Source organism: Psilocybe cubensis, chromosome 4 (genome assembly GCF_017499595.1).
Source record: "Psilocybe cubensis strain MGC-MH-2018 chromosome 4, whole genome shotgun sequence".
NCBI classification, from domain to species: domain Eukaryota; kingdom Fungi; phylum Basidiomycota; class Agaricomycetes; order Agaricales; family Agrocybaceae; genus Psilocybe; species Psilocybe cubensis.
In genome coordinates, this window is record NC_063002.1 from 863,885 (window position 1) to 886,861 (window position 22,977).

At 50.4% G+C, this 22,977-nt stretch overlaps 7 protein-coding genes across 7 annotated transcripts; 4 read left to right on the plus strand and 3 right to left on the minus strand.

Annotated features, from left to right (window-relative positions):
* On the plus strand, window positions 1-677 carry JR316_0004387 (Cytochrome b5; the record flags this gene model as incomplete). Its single annotated transcript, XM_047890153.1, has 6 exons — window positions 1-85; window positions 145-173; window positions 235-271; window positions 328-425; window positions 486-550; window positions 605-677. The coding sequence occupies 6 exons, from the start codon at window positions 1-3 to the stop codon at window positions 675-677; spliced, it is 387 nt and encodes a 128-aa protein (XP_047749914.1).
* A 1,482-nt stretch (window positions 678-2,159) lies between these two features.
* Window positions 2,160-3,803, minus strand: JR316_0004388 (Ribonuclease 3; the record flags this gene model as incomplete). The annotated part of the gene is made up of 8 exons (XM_047890154.1): window positions 2,160-2,222; window positions 2,291-2,833; window positions 2,908-2,921; window positions 2,971-3,053; window positions 3,115-3,158; window positions 3,216-3,306; window positions 3,358-3,513; window positions 3,640-3,803. 8 exons carry the CDS (start codon window positions 3,801-3,803, stop codon window positions 2,160-2,162), a joined length of 1,158 nt encoding a protein of 385 aa, XP_047749915.1.
* A 1,082-nt stretch (window positions 3,804-4,885) lies between these two features.
* JR316_0004389 (uncharacterized protein) lies at window positions 4,886-6,728 on the plus strand (the record flags this gene model as incomplete). Its single annotated transcript, XM_047890155.1, has 5 exons — window positions 4,886-5,264; window positions 5,331-5,407; window positions 5,434-5,976; window positions 6,067-6,177; window positions 6,219-6,728. The coding sequence occupies 5 exons, from the start codon at window positions 4,886-4,888 to the stop codon at window positions 6,726-6,728; spliced, it is 1,620 nt and encodes a 539-aa protein (XP_047749916.1).
* Window positions 6,729-9,956: 3,228 nt separating this feature from the next.
* Window positions 9,957-12,194, plus strand: JR316_0004390 (Prolyl 3,4-dihydroxylase ofd1; the record flags this gene model as incomplete). Its single annotated transcript, XM_047890156.1, has 4 exons — window positions 9,957-10,313; window positions 10,370-10,951; window positions 11,011-11,712; window positions 11,775-12,194. The coding sequence occupies 4 exons, from the start codon at window positions 9,957-9,959 to the stop codon at window positions 12,192-12,194; spliced, it is 2,061 nt and encodes a 686-aa protein (XP_047749917.1).
* A 5,096-nt stretch (window positions 12,195-17,290) lies between these two features.
* On the minus strand, window positions 17,291-18,559 carry JR316_0004391 (uncharacterized protein; the record flags this gene model as incomplete). The annotated part of the gene is made up of 1 exon (XM_047890157.1): window positions 17,291-18,559. The coding sequence occupies one exon, from the start codon at window positions 18,557-18,559 to the stop codon at window positions 17,291-17,293; it is 1,269 nt and encodes a 422-aa protein (XP_047749918.1).
* A 766-nt stretch (window positions 18,560-19,325) lies between these two features.
* JR316_0004392 (uncharacterized protein) lies at window positions 19,326-19,978 on the plus strand (the record flags this gene model as incomplete). Its single annotated transcript, XM_047890158.1, has 2 exons — window positions 19,326-19,382; window positions 19,451-19,978. 2 exons carry the CDS (start codon window positions 19,326-19,328, stop codon window positions 19,976-19,978), a joined length of 585 nt encoding a protein of 194 aa, XP_047749919.1.
* Window positions 19,979-20,434: 456 nt separating this feature from the next.
* JR316_0004393 (uncharacterized protein) lies at window positions 20,435-22,665 on the minus strand (the record flags this gene model as incomplete). The annotated part of the gene is made up of 6 exons (XM_047890159.1): window positions 20,435-21,719; window positions 21,781-22,028; window positions 22,087-22,211; window positions 22,264-22,341; window positions 22,391-22,538; window positions 22,606-22,665. The coding sequence occupies 6 exons, from the start codon at window positions 22,663-22,665 to the stop codon at window positions 20,435-20,437; spliced, it is 1,944 nt and encodes a 647-aa protein (XP_047749920.1).
* Window positions 22,666-22,977: the final 312 nt, after the last annotated feature.

Below are 22,977 nucleotides of genomic sequence, written 5' to 3' on the forward strand. Positions count from 1 at the left end.
ATGTCCGCCGACAAGATCGTTACCCTTGAGGAGCTCCGTGCCCACAAGTCCAGAGACAAGCTGTACATCCTCATCCACGGCAAAGGTAGCGCGTCAACCAATCATGTCGTCTCTTTTTCACATCCTGACTGTATTTCGTTCAAGTCTACAACGTAACAAAGTTCTTGGACGAGGTATGTAGAAATCGCAAGTAAATGCTTTGTAGGGCTACAATGAATCGTCAAACTCAACTAGCACCCTGGAGGAGATGAGGTTTTGCTTGCCGAGGGTGGTACGTGGCAACCGTTCGGTACCCCAAATTTCCGGCACAGTCTAACCCCCACACAGGTATGGACGCGACAGAGGCGTTCGAGGACGTCGGTCACTCCGACGAGGCGCGCGCCCTCCTCCCCGGAATGCTCGTTGGTAGCTTCGAAGAAGGAGCTGTTAGTCATCGTCGTTTCCCAGTCCCTTCCCCTTCTAACCATCCCTACCCCTTTTTCTAGTTGAAGTCTGGTGCTGCCTCAGCCCATGGCGCAAAAGTGGCCACTGCCGTCGAGCAAGGATCAAAGTTCGTACTTCATCTTCTATACTGTGGATATTTCCTCACCTCCCTGCTTTACAGTCTCATGTACTTTGTTCCTCTCGGTCTGCTAGGTGCCTACTTCGCATGGCAGTACTACAGCGGTTCTGCCTAGACCATTCGCCAACCTTTTCATCCTAATCACGCTTACTATTATTTCCCTACGTCTTATCACCCTGCTATCCTTTGACGTTACCCCGGCAATACCTCTGTATGTTAACTTATACTGCTCCTTGTTAACCTACTCGCCGACTCCTCGCTGTTTATTACTTACCCTCATCCGCTTGCATTAGTTACAAATTCATTATTCGAAAAATATTGGATACTACCGGAAAGAAATAGAACCACTTTACCGGACAATTTGTGCCAGTGTGACTCCAGAGTCGTCCTGTTTTGTATGCGTACAGGTAACGTATCGATGCGAATCGCCAACGTCAAAAATGGCGCCACCGCGACGCTGCTTAGTTGTACGTGGACGAATTGACGTTTGTGGCGGATTTGTACGTACGCGCGATATTCAGTTGTGAGCCGATTCTAGCGCGTCGAACAACCCACGGGCTACACTACACAGGCTACAACTAAACTTGAACGTTTGAACGACTACATAGTATGCCCGCTGACCAAAGCGTAATGACATGTCATTTTTGTATACCGTTCGTGTTCCGCGAATTCAGCGCAATCATGTGAAATATGCTTTGCGGTTCTGGGGCTGTCAATTGTCAATGCACTGAACTGTGAGAAAAGTTGTGTTCTAGGAGTTTCTACATCTTTCGTAGGGCAAACAGGGTTGAACAGGTAGAATGACCCATATTCGATAATCCGCCACACTTCTGGGCAGCTGTGAGTATTCTGGTTTTTTTTTTCAACAGCAGCACCAGCCGTCCGCAAAATATGTGGGGTAAAGACTGAAGTACCCCAGTCTCCGCGGAGTATCTACCCGTAACCGTGAATGTGTACCTAGGTCCTTTTGCAATGAAATGTATCCTACCTTTTTGGGCAATTTATATGTTATACCTTTCTGAGAAAGTCAAGAACTTCGAGCGTCCTATTCATCGGAATATATTCAAGTCAAGCGATGCACAGGTAATACAGTCAAGAATTCACAGCAAATCAAAAAAGCAAGGCGTTGCATCATAAGTGCATAGGAGAACGAAAACGGATGGTAGAAATAGGGAATAGAAATAGGCATTCAAATGAATGACTGGATTAGAAAGTATAACAACGATACCAAAAAGCAAGCAGTTAGAACACAAGTAAATCAAACCGAATCATATAGAAATACAAGAGATGCAAAATAAGCAAGAAAAAATGACGAAATGAGGAAGTGAGGTCGACATCCAATATTGATGAAAAAGGAAAGCAAGAAGCCAAAGGAAATCGAAAGAAAGAAGAAATAATCGCATCGAGTGAAGAGTAGAAAAATAAGATAAATGTTGATGAAAATATACTTGCTTGTGTTGTCGAGTTAGACCCCCGCCAAACATGTCCTCGAGTTTGGGTAGTTCACGAAGGATGATTGTTGCGATCTGTTCGACCTTCCACTCCGCCCACATTCACTGCACACCTGGGCTAGCCCGCAATTGAGAAAATTTGGTATCTAGCGCAAGTCTGCAGAGTATATGGAGAGTCCCCCTGGCCAGCGATGCTGTTGCACAAATTTCTAAACGCTATGTATAAGTAATATTCTCGTAACAAATATCAGAAGCAGAAGGATTTTACTCACCAAACCTCTATGCCCAGCAAGCGCAATCCCTCTTTGGCCGCTTCGTTTCGGGCGTACTTCTTCGTGTTCCCGCGCCCACATCCGTAGAATTGTCCGTCGACATGAACTTTGACGTTCCACACCGGAGTGGCCTTTGTGCCCTTGACATTTTCATTGTCACTGTTACTCGCATCTCCAGCCGAGGTATCAGTGCCGTCAGAGTAAATCCACTCCACCTGTCGGCCCGTCTTCTGCAGGTACTGATTGAACAGAGCGAGGTGACCGATCGTTGTCAGGTTCATGAGGTCGCTGGGTTCAGAGTGCGGGGTATTTCCTGCTCCTATACCAGTGCTCCAGTTCCCGATGCCTGATGGGTGGCCGGGATGGTGACGGGGCGCGAGTCTGTCAGACCTTCCGCTGTTAAGTTGGGAGGAAGGCGATATGGGTGGGAGCCCGTGCTGTTCGCGAATGACTCGGTATGCCTCCGCAGCATATGGGCGGAATAGCGGTTTAATCCAGGCGCTCACGACTTCCAGTCCTTGATCGAGGTATAGGCCGCCCACGAAGGCCTAAACATAGCGGGTTGGTCAGGTTTTACTGTTCTGCAGACTGATGGCATATGGCACAGATCTTGAGAACCCACCTCAAATACATTGGCTGTGATACATTTAATTAAACGGGTTATATATATAGGAAAGGAGCGCACCTCGGATGTTTGTCGAAGCACGAAGTGTGACGGCCTGTGCTGGGTGCAAGCGGAGGTTATCGTGCAATTTATACCTGAATGATCTGATGACATTCCGTGTCAGTTCTCTGTCAAGGCTTAAGGGATGATGGAAAGACGGCAGACATTTGAGCGAGGGTATAGTTTGCGACAATCATAGACCTGATTTTCTGCAACACAGCACATCAATAGAAAGAAGATGAAATTTGCAGGATGATTGATCCTACTGTGGCTGGTCCAACCCTTAAACCTGGGTACATCTCTATCAAAAGAGTCGTGATGGCCATTTGCAACACTGAGTCCCCCAAATGTTCAAACCTTGAGAGCGTAGTTAGCATATATCCCAGTCGCAATGGAAGCTTCACTGACTTTTCGTTATCCATGCTTAAATCGTTATGCGCATCTTCGAACACATGAGCTGCTCTTGCAAAAAAGCTGCGGTGTGTATAAATCTGTTGTTGGATTGCCAGAGAGTGGATACGAGGAAGCGCGGGGAAGAGATGGTCGCCTACACCGAAATCGGGCCTGAACATGGAAAAAATGTTAGCAGACAGGCTTCATCTAGTCGTTCCATCGTTCCATCTGCAGAAAAATGGTGGAAGCCGGATATCACCCGACCTCTAACACTGATCTGAGGCAACCTCTACGCACTTCAACGATATAGTCATAGCCTCTAGCACTCCGGCGTCGGAGAGGAATCTGAACGACGATGGATCAGGAACGAGCGCTCGATGCAAGGACGGTGTTGACAAGTGCAGGAGGGGGAAACGATGACTACGCAGTATGCTCTGGCGTCTGAGGATGGGAAAACCCATCTTTGCACAGTTCTGGGTACCTTTACATGCCAATTGAAGTACAACTTCAGCTCCGCGCCAAAACTGAGCGAAAAGCGAAAGACAAGCCGGGCCTGCTCCTATTTTTACACACCGGCGGCGTCATGTCAGTTATTACACGTGATCTTTATGATTCTATCACAGCGGCACAGCCACTGCTGCACATAACCACTCACATACTCTGTTCTCTGCATGTTCTCCAGGATGCTCCACTGACACAAGCCGCCTGTGGCTCACGACTCACAATAGTGTCAACATAATCCAACTCGCTGGTGGAACGAGGCTTCACAATCCACTCTTGACGTGGCGACAGCTGGAATCGCACTGTTTTCGGACTCGGATGCGACTTGGTCTTTTGTGGAAGCTTGTTCTCGCTGCGCGTATTGTTTGCAGGAGGTCCTTCTGATCCAGGCCTCATAATTCCGTCGGCTTTCTGAATTTCTCATTCAAGCTGTCGAAAACCGCTTCATGTGCTTATGGTGACGTTACTCTGTCGATTCGCTTGGTTTATCTGTTACGATAGCGGCTCTGGTTGTTCTCCCGCCTTGCATCTTTCTTCGACGAAATGCGACTTGAATTCAATGTGATATCTTTATCTACTTACCGGGACATACAAACCCGCCCTAATAATCGCCAGGACTTAAGTTTAACTTTCAGAAATTCGGCATATGCTCCTGTGAAACCACCTTGTGCCTATTTGCTCCATAGGCTAATCTGAATCTGTGTGTCACTTGAGCCTGACTTTCACCATATGACCCCTGGCTAGGATCAGCACGTTTCTTCTTTACCTATCCATAGTATAGACCCAGTATCCTCGAAAGGTACATCCGTCCTAAGTATTCTCAATGTACGAGAGTTTCACAGGAATAGTCGGGGCTACATTGTCATATCCGACGGGCTATTTACGTTTATCATTTGTAATGGTGAGTCTGATGACAGGGTCATCAACGTTCAACTCTTATCATCGTTCCTGTGGCAGCTAATATAAGAGGCGTAAAAATGAATCGATAACCTTCCTGCTCGTTGACCAGTGATCCGTTCATAAAACGCAACCCCTCAGTCAGATGGTTGACTTAATCTCTCCCTCTATATCCTCGAATTCAAGTATTCAAAAGCTCGTTTGCGAACCTTGTTGGAACCATTTATTCAATTTCGACTCTTTCCAAAAGGCACTGGCGACGCAGACGAATCCCCAGCTCAGTAGATTTACATACAATCTGCAATGGGAGACTATTCGTGCATCCGCTTCAGCTGGGTGTAATTGGTGTAAACTTTTATCCAAACCGGCCAACGAAGCATCTGGAGAGGCGATTGTGAGCGTCTCATTCAGCACGGAGAACGCCGGATATACGCCTACTGGGGTGAAGATACTGACCCTTTCGTATGGCTCGAAAGACTGCTTTGTGGCAGGCGAAACTGGATTCAGGCTGTACACCACTGCCGGTATGCTGAATTCATGACTAGTTTACTTATTGAACGACTCTTATATTTATTGTGTCGCGTGTTCAGACAACCCTGCTGCCCAGATTATTCTCCCTAGAGATCGCATTCTACAAATCAATACCCCGAACAGCTTCAAACTTGCAGTGGAATGCCTAAAAACTGCATGCAGACTCATGAGGAATGTCCCAAACACAAAGAATCGACTTTGCCAGACCGCGTCATTGACTGCTCAGACGTTGACCACCCAAGGATTGTTGTAACTAAGAATGCGCCGGGTGTCTATGCTGCCTTGAGCTATGTGTGGGGTAAACAAACGTACCTCGCCACAACTGAAAACATAGATACCCTTATCAAACATGGCATTGACACGAAGAAAGCCCCAATCACCATTTTGAACGCTATATTATCCGCGCATAGCCTGGGTATTCCATATCTCTGGATCGACGCGTTTTGTATATTACAGGATTCCGACGAGGACAAAGGACGACAGATCGGGAAGATGAACGAGATATACACCAATGCATACTTCACCATCATAGCAGCCTGTTCGAATGACGCCTTCGATGGATTTTTGCAAGATCGTCCTGCCCGTATTCCTTCGGCAAATATACCCTTTGTCTGTCCCGATGGACAAGTCGGGCACGTCTTCCTTGCTTCTACAGAGATGGTGGGCTACGATGTCACCCAGATGTATCACGATGAATTGGAGCCCGTAAGTTCTCGGGGATGGTGCATGCAAGAACGCGTCTTATCCGAACGGAGCTTCGTGTTTGCCTCAGACACGTTGAAATATCAATGTCAGAGAGAAATCGTCAGCATAGGTGGTGCATTTTGCGAGCCCACCACGGGACCTTCCCTACCCAAGGCCTTCTCCGACGACGTCTCCAATTTAACACATGAAGAGAAGATAAGGGTCAGGCAATTCTGGCTGTACATAATATGGGAATATACCAGACTATGGAGGACCTGCTCTGGGAGGTGTCAATAGCAGGTGAAGGCCCTTTACCGAGACCAAAGGTTTACCGTGCACCATCGTGGTCATGGGCATCTGTCAACAGTCAGACGCAGATCCCAAATACAGAAAATAAACTCAAGCCGGGGGCACACGACGTAGGTCAGTGCAAATTGGTGCAGTGCGAGGTCATACCAGCGCACAAGGAGTCTCTTTTTGCAGCGGTCACATCAGCTTTTGTCAAACTCGAGACATTCCTGCACAAAGTGACGATAAGTTCCGGGGTTTACTCGGAATCCGAAAGCCAAAAGGTGTTTTTGGATGCAGAGGGAGACGAGGGCACTCAAGCGGGTCAACACATCGGCAATTTCGATCCGGACACAACAGAATATCTAGATACTGACCAACTCTGGATTGTTCCAATTCTATGGGACCGAGGGGGCATAAGTGGGTCGATTCGTTGGCCATTGTTAAGGTTGATACAGAGTCTTTCCGACGAGTTGGGTTATTAAGGAGTGAAGGAGAAGCGAAATGGGTAGAAAGGGGAGAACGGCAGGTTATAAAATTAGTGTAATGGAATTCGATAGCCTCACGAATGGTACATTTGCAAAAGCTTGCAAGCTTATGATAACATGTGGGATAAGATTTCACAATGTTCGCCTTTTCAACGATTCCTGTAAAAGTATCAAGCTCCGAAAAGGGAAGAAGTTTTAGCATTTGCGACTCTTTCCTAATGTCTCTTGAAGGCTGGCACCCATCAAGGCGATTCAAATATTCAACAAAAAAGGGTTAATCATTAGCATTCATAAAAATCATGAAGAGTAAACAATTGTAACGCTTTATTGATTTTCAGGTCGTTGTCAAGCACATGCGTTTTTGGATGATGAATGGATGATGGTTAACAAAGCGTCAAAATCAAAAATGGTTGAACGCGTTAAAAACGCCCCCAACTTCCTTTTCCCACGTTACAAACTCCGCACCGGCAGACCCGTTGATTTCACACTTGCCTAACTGGGCCCAGGCCTGGACCTCTATTTCCTGTTCCATTTCTATGATCAGTTTCAACGCAGCTAGGCGGCATTTTGACTCACACATATCGGCTTACAGAATTGGATTCAAAGCGTATCGTATCGTAAATACCAATAAAAACGGGGCATGTACTGACCAATTTGATATAAAATACCCGCAATTTCTGCCTGCAGGGTGTTCCTATACCACTTCTTTAAGCGGTACTTCAATTCCAAATAATATCTTATAGCTTTGTTTTAGTCCTGTCGAGAGCGCGCCTCGACCGCAAGATAAGAAGATAGACCAACAAGCTGTGGAAACCACCCACATCATATGAACGGTCTGGTCGGCGGCTGTGTTTAACACTTGATTACTGCCAGCCATTCATTTTCTATTTTCAGCTTGGATGTCCATCCCAATAGCTCCACTCAATACAAATTTGATTCATAAGCCACTGTCAATGACTTAACATATCAGCCATCCCACGAATTTCTAGTGTTCAAACATAAACGACTTCACTGCATGAAAACCCCGGCTTCTTTCCCTCTCACACTCACCGTAAAGTAGATTTTAAAACAGCGCACGGGCACACACTTCCCATTTACATTCAATTTTCTCGCTCCACCGTGGCATTGATTGATCGACACAGGAAAACAGACAGACGCGATTGATCTCTTCCATTGGCCAGTCAAGCAACTGATATAGCGCCGGGTGCGGCACAAGCTTGCTTGCAACGCCATAGGCGCCCTGGATCCCGGCTTTTGCCGGCTCCCTTGAAGAAAATAATTGTCCACTACAATCTCCAAAGATCTGATTCTTTGTTCTTCAGTCTGGAATCTAGAAGGCTTATATCGGATACACAAATACGAGGGAGAAGGAGTCATCAGCGCGAGGTAGGATTTAGATCTGTATTATCTGTATGGGTTTAGTAACGGTCCAGGCCCTCTACCCTCCCACACCAGTGCATTACGCTGTACTCAAACTGCACTGCGATTGAAGCCAAAATTGATGCCAGTCAAACTTGATCGAATGGAGTCGCGTATAAGTTGAGAGGAGACCCAACGGAGCAAATATGCTTTAACCGTCAATACTATGACATTGACAAGGATTCCGGCTACTTACGAACGAACGAGTCACGTATATGGCATGACGCTCTCGACATTTTTCGAAGGCCTATGCCGATGTATCTATGAGTATCTCGTTCTAAATCTAGTATCGTGGAATGTGCGGCACTATGACCGCTATATTCTGCGTCCGATGAGTTCGAGTTTGCGCTTGCATGGCAGTCCTTGTTTCACGTAGGAGGTCGATCTTCTCCGTCTCCAGACTTGTGGTCTGAGGGTTACATCGACGTATTTTACCTCTATGATACAGATCGATTCACCCCAGCAATGCACTGGAGGATTAAAAATTGCCGACAAGAAAGTCTACCTTCACCCACAGGCACGGCTCAAATCGCACGTAGCGGCGTAAGTTTAGAGGACGCCCGCGGTTCCATCCAGGGATAGGGCATCCACCCTGCATATAGCACTCTTTGGCAGGATCTAGAGTCGAAAAAATAAGCATGTGTACGCCACTGCCGTCCCACCGCGCACCGTGGATAACACGGCGACTCTCCCTCGCCTCGAGGGTTTAAGGCGTGTCCTCTGACAGTGACAGCCAGCCATGAAAGGCCTTGCCTGGATTGCCAGATTTAAAAAAATCCATTTGGAAGGTTGAAAAGCGCGAGAACAGGTTTCAGACAGAGTACGAGTGCCAGTAGTGGTGTACTGGACAACGAGCCAAGTATGATAGGCCCATCGACTAGATGCCAAATAGGGTTTGGAGTTCCCGACTCGGGACATTGCATCTGTTGTACATAATTTCCTACCAGAAAGACAACCAGGCGCCAGCCAATGAGAGTGTTGTTGGTGGCCCGGCGAGAGAGGACCAGAGAAGAATGCAAACGGTCTAGATCGCCTGCAGCACAAGAAACCTACAGCAAGCTCTACAAATTGAATCACGTTTGGGACTATGTTAACGGGTGCTTTTTTGGTTTCATAATTGATATCGATTACATCGACTCGGACATCTAAGCGCGAGCACAGATGAGCGGAAGTGGTAATTTCCCAAATGGTTTTGCGCAACGTAAGCCAGGGAGTAGACCTTGGAGTGGTCGGCCGAGGTAGCCACGCGCACCGAGAGGTTACACCGAGATGGCTGCACCTTACTGGGCGCCACAGACCCAGAACGAAGAGAGATGTAGGGTGCGGATCGCGCTGGGCTGCACTCAAAGGCAAGCGAAAGCTGAGATTGGCTGGGACAAAATAGACCTGACTGGAAGGATCACAAGACGCGTGTGCATGATGTGGGTATACACACAACATGCAATGAGCGCACGTAAAAATTTTAATGAGGATATCGACTGGTCCAGAATTGGTGCTGCTGCGACGGAATCTGAAGATATTCTGGGCCTGGTAACGAGTGCCGCCGGGAGGTCAGATATCTTTCTAGTCGACGAAGGAGGTGCACTAGTAGTTGAATGGTATTTTAGATGGTCGTCGGACAGCTCGATGAGACGACATAAAAAAAAAGCAGAAGGAGAGCGCTAGTCGGGGGAGAGACGCGTTTGAGGAGAGAAAGAGGCGTTGGTGCGGCCAGAATGGTCTCGCCCCGGATAAGGTCACGATCAAAAATTGGCGGAACATTATAAAAATCAAAGTGGCTGTTGACAAAATCTTTCTCGTCAAGTCATGGCCCGCATCCGCGATCGCTCTCCTTCCCCAGTCCCGTCCCCCACTTCTCTTCTCAAAAAGCTCAAGACAACCCATGTCTCCTCCTCTACTGACCCTTCCGCCCACAATCTCCCCACCCCGCCCAACGATATCAGCACAGAGTCCCTCATCAAGGTAACAGACCCCACGCCACATTTTGCAAACGACCTCTTCGACCACAACAACATCGCCGCTCTCAACCAGTCTTATCTCGAGAGCGAGCCCTACAAATATGCTGTCGTCGACAAGCTCTTCCAGGACGACCTGCTGCGAAAGGTCAAGGACGAGTGTCTGAGCGAACTCAATTTCACAGAAAAGGAGACAGATATCTACAAGGTTTATCTTCTCGTCTTGTCCATGTTTCAAAGCTCAAGCTCACAGACCAACCCCAGGTCAATCAAACAGGCGATCTCGCTTCGCTCAACTTTCTCTCTCCAACCCAAATTGCCCGGCTTCCAAATTTGCTTGCCCTGCGCGATGCGCTCTACTCACCTCAGTTCCGCAAGTTCTTGCGATCAGTCACAGGCTGCGGCCCTCTCTCCGGGCGCAAGCAAGACATGTCCGTCAACTCATACACCCGCGGATGCCATCTTCTGAACCACGACGATGTCATCGGAACCCGTCGTGTCTCATATATTCTGTATATGCCCCTTCCCCACTACCAGCTATGGCAGAAGGACTGGGGAGGCGCCCTTGAGCTCTACCCTACCAAAGTCAACGATGAAGGCCAGTTAGAGCCCCAATCTATCCCCTCAAAAAGTATCCCACCCAGCTGGAACCAGTTTATCTTTTTCGAGGTTCAGCCTGGGAAGAGTTTCCATTCCGTCGAAGAGGTCGTGGTAGGCGGCAGAGATGAGGATGGAAGGGAGCGTCTGAGCATCAGTGGATGGTTCCACGCTGCCCAAGAGGGTGAGGAGGGCTACGTTCCTCCTGCTCCAGACGCTCCAGAGATCAAAAGTTCTCGAGAACAACTTGTGCGCATTTCCCTGTTTCCTTCCCACGTTTTCTCCCTTTCTCTAATGTGTATTCTCAGACTTCCACCTCAACCGTATTCAAATCCTACCCCGAGCAAGACCCAGAGATCCTCCCCGACGTCACTCTCTCCGAAGATCACGTCGCCTTCCTCTCCGAGTTCCTCAACCCCGTCTACCTGCAGCCACGCACAATGAAAGCCCTGGCCGCACGCTTCGTTGAAGAATCATCACTCGAGCTACACTCCTTCCTACACAACTCCCTCGCCGACGCTCTTGAGACCCGCCTGCGCGATCTCGACCTGCGCGATGGGCTCGGCGAAGACCGAGTGGGCTGCATCCCCGCACATACCTGCGGCACCACCGGCGGCTGGACAATCAAAGGCCCGCCCCATAAATGGCGCTACTGTGTGCTACGGCCACCCGTGGCGGGTGGCGCGACCGAGGCCGTGACGCCGCGCCACGCATCTTCCTCCGCGGACGAGATCATGCGCAGTCTGCAGGACGAGCTCTTCGCGAGCGTCGCGTTCCGCGCGTGGCTGCATATCGTATCGCATCTTATGCCGATGCAGTATGCGGCGGAGGCGAGGCGGTTTAGACCTGGTTTGGATTATACGCTGGCGACGAGCGAAGAGAGCGAGGCGAGGTTGGATGTGGTGCTGGGTTTGACGCCGCCTGCGCGCGAGCTCGATTCGGATGAGGAGAGCGATCGGTTCGCGCAGCAGCAGCGCGGGTGGGCAAATTCAGAGTGGGGCGGCTGGGAGGTGAGTTTATCAGCGGTATAAACCTCGCTAGAGCGGATGCTGATTTTGGTGTTCTGATTTAGTGCTACATGGCCCCCCATAACGAAGAAGATGACCCAGCGATTTACCGCTCCAGCAACAAGAAGCACAAAGCTGCACCTCCCACAAAGGCAAGCAGCACACCAAAAGCCTCAAGTTCCAAGCTCGAAGGCTCGGTATCTGAAGAGGCACAGACCGCAACCGATGCCGACGCCGATGCGGAGGAGGTACCTCCCAGCGAGCAAATGGACGACGAAGAGGAGGATGAAGAGGAGGAAGACGGCACACTGCTGGCGGTGCAGCCGGGCTTCAACCGTCTATTGCTAGTACTGCGCGACGAGCGTGTGATGCGCTTTGTCAAATACGTTTCGGCGGCTGCGGAGGGGTCGCGGTGGGATATTTGCGGCGAGTACGAGGTTGGGGTTGTGCAAGAAGCGGAGGAGGACGGCGAAGAGAGTTCATGATTGCGCAGCTTTCTTTGCTCGTGACGAGACATTGGTTAACCGGTTCGTCTAATCCCTTTCATTCTGACTCTTCCTCGACCAGTTGCCGCATACGTGCTTACTTTTGGCGAATCTTTTTCATCGTTTTGTTTTCTAGGGTTATGATTTCTTTGACGCCGGAAACGAACCTCGTGTTGATGCTACCACACTGTCTATTTGTCCTCTGGGTTGTTAAGTTCTATTTCGGTGGTCTTCTTTTTTCTTCCCTACTTCGTTCTGGTGGTGCTACTGGGTGCAGTGCATATGGGTCGCTGCTATAGCGGTCCATTTGCATTCTTCCTATTCTACTTCCCGCGCGGCGTCGATGAATCCTCATACACGCGTTATGTCCTTTGGCTATTCATAAGGTCTCCAAAACAACCTTCGGCTCCTCTTCTCCTATCAATATGGGGTAACCTATCGCCCCGCCTGCCACCTAATCCACCCTCCATCCGGTGTGTAAAATCTGACAGCCTGCCTTTCCGGCTCAATCCATACATGATCCAAACAACCTAAGTGCTTACCTACGTGTTCACAACACGACTTTTAATCCCATGCCTCCAAAAAATTATCTTCCCAGAACAAAAACCTAGCCCTCGCCTTTGCCATAACGTATGCTGTGCTAGTTAATTACTTGTAACACCTTTGTTTTCTTTCTCGATGTCGTTGTTTCTTTTTTTTTCTGGTCGGTGCTGTGGCGATTTCATATTTTTGTTTTTTCTTTCCTCTGATGCCATGTCATAAGTTCCCAAAATGTCTGTATGTATGTATGACGTCGATGCACATTCAATGATAAAAAATTGAAAACACGCGTGCGAAAAAGGAAAGGAAGTTGCCTGATATATCCTTGGTTTGAAATTGAGTGATTGATGAAGTGGGAACTTCAATGTGATGTCTGATGGTGATACATCTTGACTTGTGGGTGTGCGGCGAAGACGTTAAATGTATGGTGTTGAAGGTATTATTGTAGTTATGCCATATAGGATGGGGTGTCTGGCAGCTGGTGGTGGGCACTAGGCGTTTAGACTATCATGGTCAGTCATCAAAGTCACGGTTGTCATCAAAGTCAGTAACTGCTCAGTAACCGTCAGTGACTGCTTCATGACAGTCATGAACTTTCCCAATACTATGCCATTTAGGGCAGCGTTGGTGAACCAATGTCTCGTGATGGCACGTTGAATACTAATAATAATATAACTACTCGATGCCCAAAAGTTGACTAGTCATGACCAGAATAGCCACGCGATGACGAGTTGTGGTTGATGGGGCACTTTTGGTAATACATTATCTCACTGGCTGAGCATATCATAATCTAATCGGAGCGAGAGGAATCTGCTCACGTAAATAATTGACTAGTCAATTGATGGGTCATTGACTAGTCAATGACTGGTCAATGACTTACCATCGCTGACTTGGGATAATCAGTTAGGGTCATGGCTAGCCTCTCGGTTAATGGTTATTAATGAGACAGCTCGTGACTCTGCATCCTGAACACCATGCGATTCCAACGGTTTGCTATTGGTTTGTTGCGTAGGTGATGAAGGTCATTGGTAAAAGAAACGACTCGGAATATACCAGTTCAAGTAGAAACCTCAAGTCGGAAACATGAACAAGGAACTAATTATCAACAATACAGTACGTTGAACATAAGTGACCCTAAATCAACTTTGGTCAAGGCTCTTGGATGTGGTCCATCACCGAGATGAGGCTCCATCACTGAGATGAGGCCTTGAAAGAATCATTGGAATAAAAAATTTGGAATCAATTGCTGACAGAGTCCTTCCGTGTATTGACAAAGGTAATTAGAACGTGAAATAGCTTTTAATTACCCAACAACGCGATGATGTTTGTTTTCTTTGAATGGATACGCGAGACTTAGGGTGGTCAACTTCAAGTGGCGTATGGTGTGATGGACTTTCAATGTTGCGCACGGCGTTGGCGAACCGGAGAAACGCTAGTAGGAGAACGCCTTTGTCCGGCATCTGTATGGACGTCATGAAGGGAATGAAGGGGAGTTTCGCGAACCAGGAACGGAAATACGTTGGGTAAGGTCCAGAAGCGACAACACCAAACGCATTGGAGAGGAGTGGTGAAGAGTAGACGACCCTTTGAGCTATTTATGCTAGGGACAAGGCGGAAGTTGAGTGCATCGTGGGGGTACTAGGGAGCGAAAGCTATTCAGGGTCATCATATCATGGGGCGCCGTCAACATTTTTAGAACCCCGCAGGGACCCTGCCTCGTGTTCGCCTCGAGGCTCGCGATCACGTACATGCTCGAGGATCAATACCCCATAACAGTACCAAACAACATCCGGCAGCGCTGAAGCGCGCGGCGGCATTACTCGACTATCTTTCCCTTTCACCTGTCATGATCAGAAATGCCATCTCTCTGTGATCACTGATTAATATAGCACTTTCTGTCTGTATACTTACTACTTACTGCTTCTTTCCTTTGTCCGCTATCTGTAGACCCACGGTCCACATGCCAGTGCCCATTTACCCGCCCTTCCTGTAGTTGGTAATGGGAATGATCATGGGTCCTTGGTCATCTGCACATTTGTGCACGGAGGATGAACCGTGATTTGTTATCCAATTTCCCAGCGCGCAGCGGCACCGGGCGAAGGGTGTTATCCCTCTGACCTCACCTCAGGCTCACCCTTACCAGCACCAGCGCGGACAGATCCTAAATGAGAACGATAAACGAGAAATGAGAAATGGAAAATGATGATGAACACCGGGAGGCGGGATCCGCTGATCATTTCAAAATTCAAATTCCATACGGTCATTCGACATTCCAGCGGTATGTGCCTTGTATGTAGGATGTAGCCAGAGAGGCTTCTTCTACCGCTTTGAGCCCCCCGCGCTGATGGAGGTTGCTAGCTTGGACTCTGGAGCTCTCTCCTGTGAGAATCTGGATCCAAGCTGGTTATTATCCCGTTATCGCTCTGTCTCTCACCAAGTTGCGAGAGCAAAATTTAAAAGGAAAGAATTCAAAATGTAATATGTATCGTCTATCCAGTCCGTCATCAGAGGCGCATCGCTATAATTTGATTATTTCTCAGCGCCGTCGCTCCTACTGCCAAGCGTTACAGAGATAGCAATACCCAGATGGAGATATTTACCCAACCTTCCAATCCAAATACATTTACGCAAAAATACAATGCGTGCATCCGATCCCTTTCACCTGTCGCGACCTCTTTAGCGAGCAGAGCAGGCTCGGATCTATTTTTGGCCTTCGCAGAGAATCCTGCCGCAGAGAGCGTCCAAGCTCGTCCAGATTCCAGCCGCGTTTTAGGGTGCATTCCTCCTTATACTCCCTACATGTAGTACGCGCCGTCTACTCCAATGTAAATATATTCCTTAACCGAGTCCGTCCCGATACTATTCCGCTCGCGGCTCCCACTGGCAATCCCATCCGCATCGCTAAATTGTTACTTTTTGTCTTGACCTACAATCTAGATCGCTCGGTACTACACATGTTTAAAGCCTACGGACAAAGAAAAGAAGAACCCGGGGTGTGATATATCCCGTAGACACAAAGGCGCGAGTCTTCCAATTATGAATGAATACATACACAGTGAGAAATTGAATTTTGTTACCTGTATGACATCGCAACGACTCGCGACATGTCCGCCGCTCCGAGTGCATTCATAGCTGTGAGCTGAGCACGGGTTGCATTGCATTGCACGTAGCGGCGCAGTTAAAGAGCCAGACTGTGTCATCCGTCGTCCGTCAACCCGTCAACCGTCAAGTGAGATGAATGAATGAAACCAAAAAAAAGAAAAAAAAGAACATACCTACCGTGCAAAATTCAAACACGCAATAACTCGAACCGAAAGAAATAACGAAAAAAAGAAACAAAAAAAAAACAGAGGGAGAGAAACGGAGGGAGAGAGAGAGAGAGAGAGAAAAGATAAATCATATTCAAGGCGCATAAACAAACGAGACGACTCCAAAGATTATAGAGACAGCATCGTAACAATACGTACTCTATAATATAACAATATAATCGTCATGGGCATGGTACAACTATCTGTCTTTAAAAAAAACCGAGAAAAAGAAAAGATAAAATCAGGGGCATATGGAACAGAGAGGAGGGTGGCATATGGATGGATGCGCGGGGAGTGGTGGATGTGGAAAATGCAAGCTATCACGATGGTGTTGGTGTTGGTGGTGATGGTGGTGGTACAAAGTTACAGTTTTTAAAAAAAAGAAAAAGAAAAGAAGAGTTCTGAATCGAGCCTCGGGCGATGCGATGTGCGCAGAGAGGAGTCCGTCGGGTTTCGTTAGTGTACAAGGTAAGCGGCTGAAAGGGAAAAAAATGAAAATTTGAAACTTGAAAATTGAAAATGAAGCAAGTAGGGATAAGAGGGATGGGCGGGCGTGAGATGGGGTGGAGGGCAATGTGGATGAAAAAAAGAGACGCGTAATTAGGTTTGTACGCGGAAGACAAGGTGTATATATAAAGGGCAGTAAGCCATTGGAGGGGAAGAAAAAAAGGTGAATGGAGAAGATGGTAACTGTACTAAAAAAACGAGAACAGAACAGAACAAAACGAGCACGAAGACGAGCACGAGAACAAAAAAAAGAGCAAACACAATAAGCACGACACGACGAACGGCGACGACAAACAGCAACAACAACAGCAACACCGATAACACCGCCAACAGGCATAAACAACATATGTAAAAGGCGAAGGGAAGGGAAGGGAAATATGAGAAAAACGTAGGGTTCTAGAATTTATAGGGGTTGAATAACAATACGTATAAAATATAGAGACTCTAGGTCGATCCCTCCGATGGTTGTGGTATGTACGTGTGCGTGTGTGGTTGTGTCCGTGGGGGTTGGGGTTGGGCTGTCAGAGCTAGGCAGGCAGGCAGGCAGATTAGGGTAACGATTATCGATCGGCGGCGGGTGGGTGGGTGGATTGACTGTGACGGCGGAAGTGCGGCGAGTCGTAGGATTCGTAGGATATTCGTAATGTGTACGGTAGAAGCAGTAGACGGACGGTCATTATGCGTATGCAGCGGAGGGAGATATTGCTGGTAGACGGTGTTCAGTAACCCGCACCGTCTGTCCTACAAAATCGACCGGAGAGATCTCAAGCCTACATACATCACCAGCATCATCGACACCGCAGAGCCAACGACCACGACGAGGCCGAGCACCATCATATCGCGCGTCGAAATCTTCGCCTCGCCCGCACCCGCCGCGACCGCCTGGTGGTGGTGCGGCTGCGCACGATGCGGGTGCCTGTACCCCAGACTCCTTGAGCGGTGCCGTGCACCCGCACCCGCGCCCACAACCCCAGCACCCGTCGCGGTCGTCGTGGCCGCAGGGACGTACGCGGTGCTCGCCTCGGACGGCGTCGGACTGCGGATCCATTTGAAGCTCCCGAGGTACGCCAGCCCGCCTGCGATGACGCTGCCATTGCGCTGCGTCTTTGGCGGGCGCGGCGAGCGCGAGTGCCGCTGCCCCGCGCGCCGCTCGCAGCGCTCCTCCGCTTCGGTGCGGTACCGCGGCTTGCTGGTGCGCGCAGGAGGGGCACCGAAGAAGGACGACGAAGAGGAGAACATGCTGCTGTCCGCGGCGTAGGGGTTCGCGCGTGGTCGTGGGGTGCGCGAGCGCGTGTCGCCTGGTGGGCCAGGGCTCGCGGACCGTGAGCGATCGCTGAGCGCCTCGACGGTCTCGCCGTCCGATCCGACGATCACCGTGGGCGTCTGTGCGCCGGGCCCGCCGTTGTAGTCGTCGTCGTCGTCATCCTCCTCGTCGGGGTTGTGGTCGCCAAAGTGGCGTAGAGGGCCACCGCTGTACGCGCTGTGGGAGTTGGAGTAGGGATCGGGGAGGACCTGGCGCGGTGGTGGGTGGACAAAGTTTGGGTTGCGCCGGTGGAAGTAGCCCGTCTCGGGGATGACGAAGGACGGCTCGGACAAGATCGCGGGGGTGTAGGTGCGCGGGATGTGGACGCGCCGTTGAGGCTGCTGCTGTTGCTGCTGGGCCTGTGGGTTTGGGACGAGGGGGCTTATCGCTGGGGCGATGGCGGCATTTGCAGCTTGTGCCTGTGGATCAGTGGAAGTGGCGGCGTAGGCGGAGGAGGGCGGGGGCGTGGGTGGCGGGGACATGTACGAGTGCGCAGAGGCGCGAGATGAGCCTGCTGCGCCATCCTGCGCTTGTGCTTGTGCTTGTGCTTGCTGTTGTTGCTGTTGCTGTTGCTGTTGCTGCTGCTCTGCTTCTTCTTCTTCCCTGGAGAGAACCTCTGGAGATGCAGACATGCAGAGACCGAGTTTATTGTGGCCCTTCATCGGATGCTTGCAAGAGCGACATCGAGGAGCCTTTCGCGAGGACATTGCTAGTAAATCGGCAGAAAGACTAGTTGGGAGTTGACTGGAGAGGAATAAGGAACGGTGAATGCTAACAAATTGCAAATTGCCTCCTTGGATGTTATCGCCTTTTGCAGTCTCCCTTCATATCATCAATCTTTCACCTCTGTTGTAATATTATTACTTGTCCTCCTCGCTGTTGGCATTGTTACCACAAAAGCGTCTCCATCCTCTTTTTTATTTTTTTTATCAAGGCTCTTTGTCTTTACAGGCATCGATAGCCACAGGACGGCAAACAGATGCAGACAAATTAAGCCTTCACACGGGGGGCCACCTTCTAATTCATCTCCTGTCGAGCTCTCCACACACCATCATCAACGACTCGTCGGGTGTGCGCTCGACTCGACGCCCGCGAGCCCTCTGCCCACCCAGGCCAGGCGCACTCGATGTGCACGCTTTGACTTGTGTTATTATCGCCCTAAATAGGCGGACAATGCGGGAAAACAAACTCGATCCCCTTTCGATATATATCCCCGTGCAGCTCTGTGCGAGCCTGAGAATTACAGTCTCGATCAAGCCAGAATTCACACTGAGTAGCTGTGTCTTTAGCAGTAGAGCTTGAAGCAATACTATCGAGGATCAGTTTAGCACTGTAGATCCAAGTTGGCATCTGTGGTGGAGATAATGATAGTAGACGATGGATGACATAACCCGTTCCAGACAAAAATAGTTCCGAAAACGGACACTGTGTTTCCCGAAACTTGCGTTCCACCACAACTCGTCCATACAAAATATGTCGCAATACATCGACAGAAAAGAGGCCATGAAGTCCTACAGGCCCAAAGCAGGCGTAAGTCTCTTCATCCTCAACCATACCATGCCATATCCTAACTCACATCCCACTGTCCATGCGCACAGACAATGTCTCCCGGGCTCAAACGCGCACGCGAGCCCTACCGCGTCAAAAACGCCATCCTAGGCCTCTTCCTCGCCGCATTCTCAGTCGGCGTCTGGGCCTACTCCATCAGCGCCGTCAAACAGGACGTCTTTGACGATATCGACGAAGAGGCCGACGCGCTCGGGGCGACGGGGACAGGGACGGGGCTCGGTGTTGCGGTGTTGGCAAAGGCTACTGAGGGCAAGCATGCGGGTGCGGGTGCGGGTGCGGGTGCGGGTACCAGTACAAGTGTTGATGCGAATGCGAATGCGAGTGTGAATGTGACGGGGACAGCCTCACCGACGTTCGCTGCGTCCCACGCAACATCTCCGCTACCGAACCCAGCCGCGTCGACAGTGCTCAGCGAAGTGTCCAAGTCCAAATCGAAAGGCCTGCTCACGCACCTCGACAGCCGACTACCCTGGCTGCTCGATCCGCAAAGCAAGACGCTAGTATGGGGCGCGCCGCCCGTTGACAATGTGGGCAAGATGGTGTGGCGGTCGTCATGAGTTGAGTCGAGTCGAGCGAACTAGTTGAATCAGGTGTCGAGTGACGGCTTGGATGGTGTGGTTGGTGGTGGAATGTGTGCTATAGATCCAAAAATAATCATGTACGAAAACATCGCTTTCATTTGCTCTCCTCTCCATTACACCTGTTCATTCCTTACACTCGCACCAAAACAAACTTGAAAAAAAGAGAGAGAAAAAAAAACGATAGCATATTGCAACGACGAGGATAACAACGACAGCAAAAGAAAGAAAGAGAGAGAGACATAACCAACAAAGCAATAACTATATAGAAACACAGACAGCAGACCCAAAGTTCCCCACATACACTCCTAGAAAAGAGAAAGGAAAGAGAAAGAGAGACATAGACAGCAAAGCAAAGCAAAGCAAAGCAGACAGCGATCATCGATCCACCCCTCCTTCCTCTTTTCCAGGTAAACTCATATCTCGCATCTTGCATCAACCAAGCCCCCAAATCCCCGCCTTCCGCACGCCCTCCACAAGCGCATCCACATTCCCCAACATCGTACCCAAAAGCTCCTTCTTCTCCTCCGTCGTCTTCCAACACCCGCCCTCCTGCTCGCGCCGCTTTTTCTCCTTCTCAACGGCGGTGGTGGTAAGACCAAGTGAAAGTTCCAGCTCCTTCTCCCTCTCCTTTTCAAGCTCATTTTGCCTACGTGCGATCACATCCTCTGAATAATGCTTCCCGAGCCCCGCAGCGCTCGACTGGTGCCTATGATGCCCATGTGTATACGCGCGCGCATTAGGCAACGGCGGCAAAGGCGGCGGCGTCCCCATCCCCATCCCACTCTCATCCCCACTTCTCCTTGAACGCATCTGCAAACTCGCACTCGCCGACAAACTCTTCTTGTGCCCACCCACAGTCGTCTTCGCCGTGGGCGTTGACACAAGCGCAGGCTGTGGCACCGGCGACGAGGACGACGGTGCATTAGGCTTCGTCGGGCTAAGCGGCACATAGTCCACCTCCTTCCTCAACATCATCATGCTCCGTAGCTGCGGGAACCTGCCCCCAGCAGACGGAGATGCAGACGCCGACGCCGACGCAGATCCAGGTGAATCGGACAAAGGAGGCGACGTCGGTGGGGACGTGCTCCCCATCGCACTCTGCCTGTTCGTAATAGGCGTCAACATCCTCTTCGCAGACACCAACTTCGGCAGCAGCGCCGACCCCGACGTGGGCGAGGACGAGGACGACGAAGACACTTTCACGGGCGACGCGGCTTTGGATCTATGCGCGTGTGCCTTGCTAGGCGACGTGCCAAGCATCGACGACGCGTTCGTCGACGCCGACATGCTAGATGAGAACGAATGGTTCGAGCTCGAGCTGCCCGACGTCGAGCGGGACGCCGCAGACGAATTGGACGACGCGGACGTCGAGAGCGCAGCCGTCCCCCCCGTCTTGGCTGCATCCACATCCACATGAGTCCCCGAAGGCGTCGGCGATGACGTAGCCGCAGACGACGTCGAAGTTGAGGGGAAGATCGACGAGCCGAAGCGAGAAGAGTTGGATGCGGAGGGCCGCATGGGCGTCGCGTTGAGATAGGGCTTGGGCTTGGGTTTTGCTGACCCTACTCCGGACGACGCGGACCCTGGCGGGCTGGCCAAGGAGCGTGCTGGCGTGGCGGGGGCTGTGGGCGGTGGCGTGGGCTGGGTCGATGTGAGCGACTCAAGCGACGGTGTCTCATCGAGGAGGTAGAAGTATAGGAATTCAAGGCATTTCATGCTAGCAAAGTTATGAGTATAGGCGCAGATAGAGTGTATATGACAGCTAATCAGAAGCGTACCGGACTTCGCGCGGTGTGCCTGCGCGTTTGAGAATTTTGACGATTGATTGGACACCGTTGGCTTCTTCGAATGCGCGCAGGGCTTTCGAGGAGTCGACGAGGATGCATAGGAGCGTGTCGAGGACGATTGACGTCAGTGGGGGAGTTGTGCTTGGCATCGCTTGGGTTGGAGCCGGAGAGTCTGATGACGATGACGACGATGAAGATGAATTGACATGACGCGAGGCGAGGAGGAGGTCTAGCAGAATCTAGGACACGCGCTATGTGAGCTGGGAGAACCGCGAATGGAACGTGTGAGTGCCTCACCTCGAGAGCTGAGCGTCTGCCAAGATAGTGCTTGCTTGCCTCGTGGTTCAACACGACGCCCTGTATCAGCGAGAGCGATAGGGAAAGTTGGGCGACGAGTTCCTCTGCTTCTGAGGCACGGTTGTCTTTACGGCGGCTGGTCAGTAGTCGGATGTAGAACATCAAAGTGGCACGCACCATCCGCCGACGACTTGCTCAACAAGGCCTCCAAACGCGCAGTCGCGGTGACTATCCACGGCAAAAGATGCGAGGGTACTGCACGGCTGTTACACGAGGACAAAGATGCACGATGCATGCGACTCACTATTGCATTCAAAGGTATACTGCAGGGCCATGAACGCATCCTTGGCCTGCGCGTCGTTGGCGGTGTCGAAGCACGCCTGGGCGAGCTCTCGTTCGAGGCTCTGGAGGGCTTTCATCTTGGATTTAAGAGTGGAGCGCGAGGAGGCGAGCTATATGCGGATCGGATGAGCTATCTATCTACTCGGCGCTGGGGCAAAAGATGAACAAGGACCATACCTCGTCGAGGGCGCGCTGTAGACGGTCGCGCATGGGGTCGATAAGCTCTGCGAGTTGCATAGCGGAGAAAACGGGGGGACGGCAGAGGCAGACAGCGGGGAGGACTGGGAGGGATATGGGGGCAGGAAGGAGGACTAGAAGAGGCGTGAAGAATGTTTGCGCATTCTTCTATTTCTGGTTGGATTTGAAACGCGTTATTGTTGTTCAAAGGTGCACTCCCTCACGTGATCGAGTCAATCCCTTCTTTGTATTTGATTTTCAGCTGCCAACTCCGACGCTCATTTTGTCTTTCGGCCTCGCTGCCTGTCCTCCCCATCGTCAAATTCGCGCCTTGTTCCTGTCTGAGCACGCCTTGTCGTCGCTCTCAGCGAT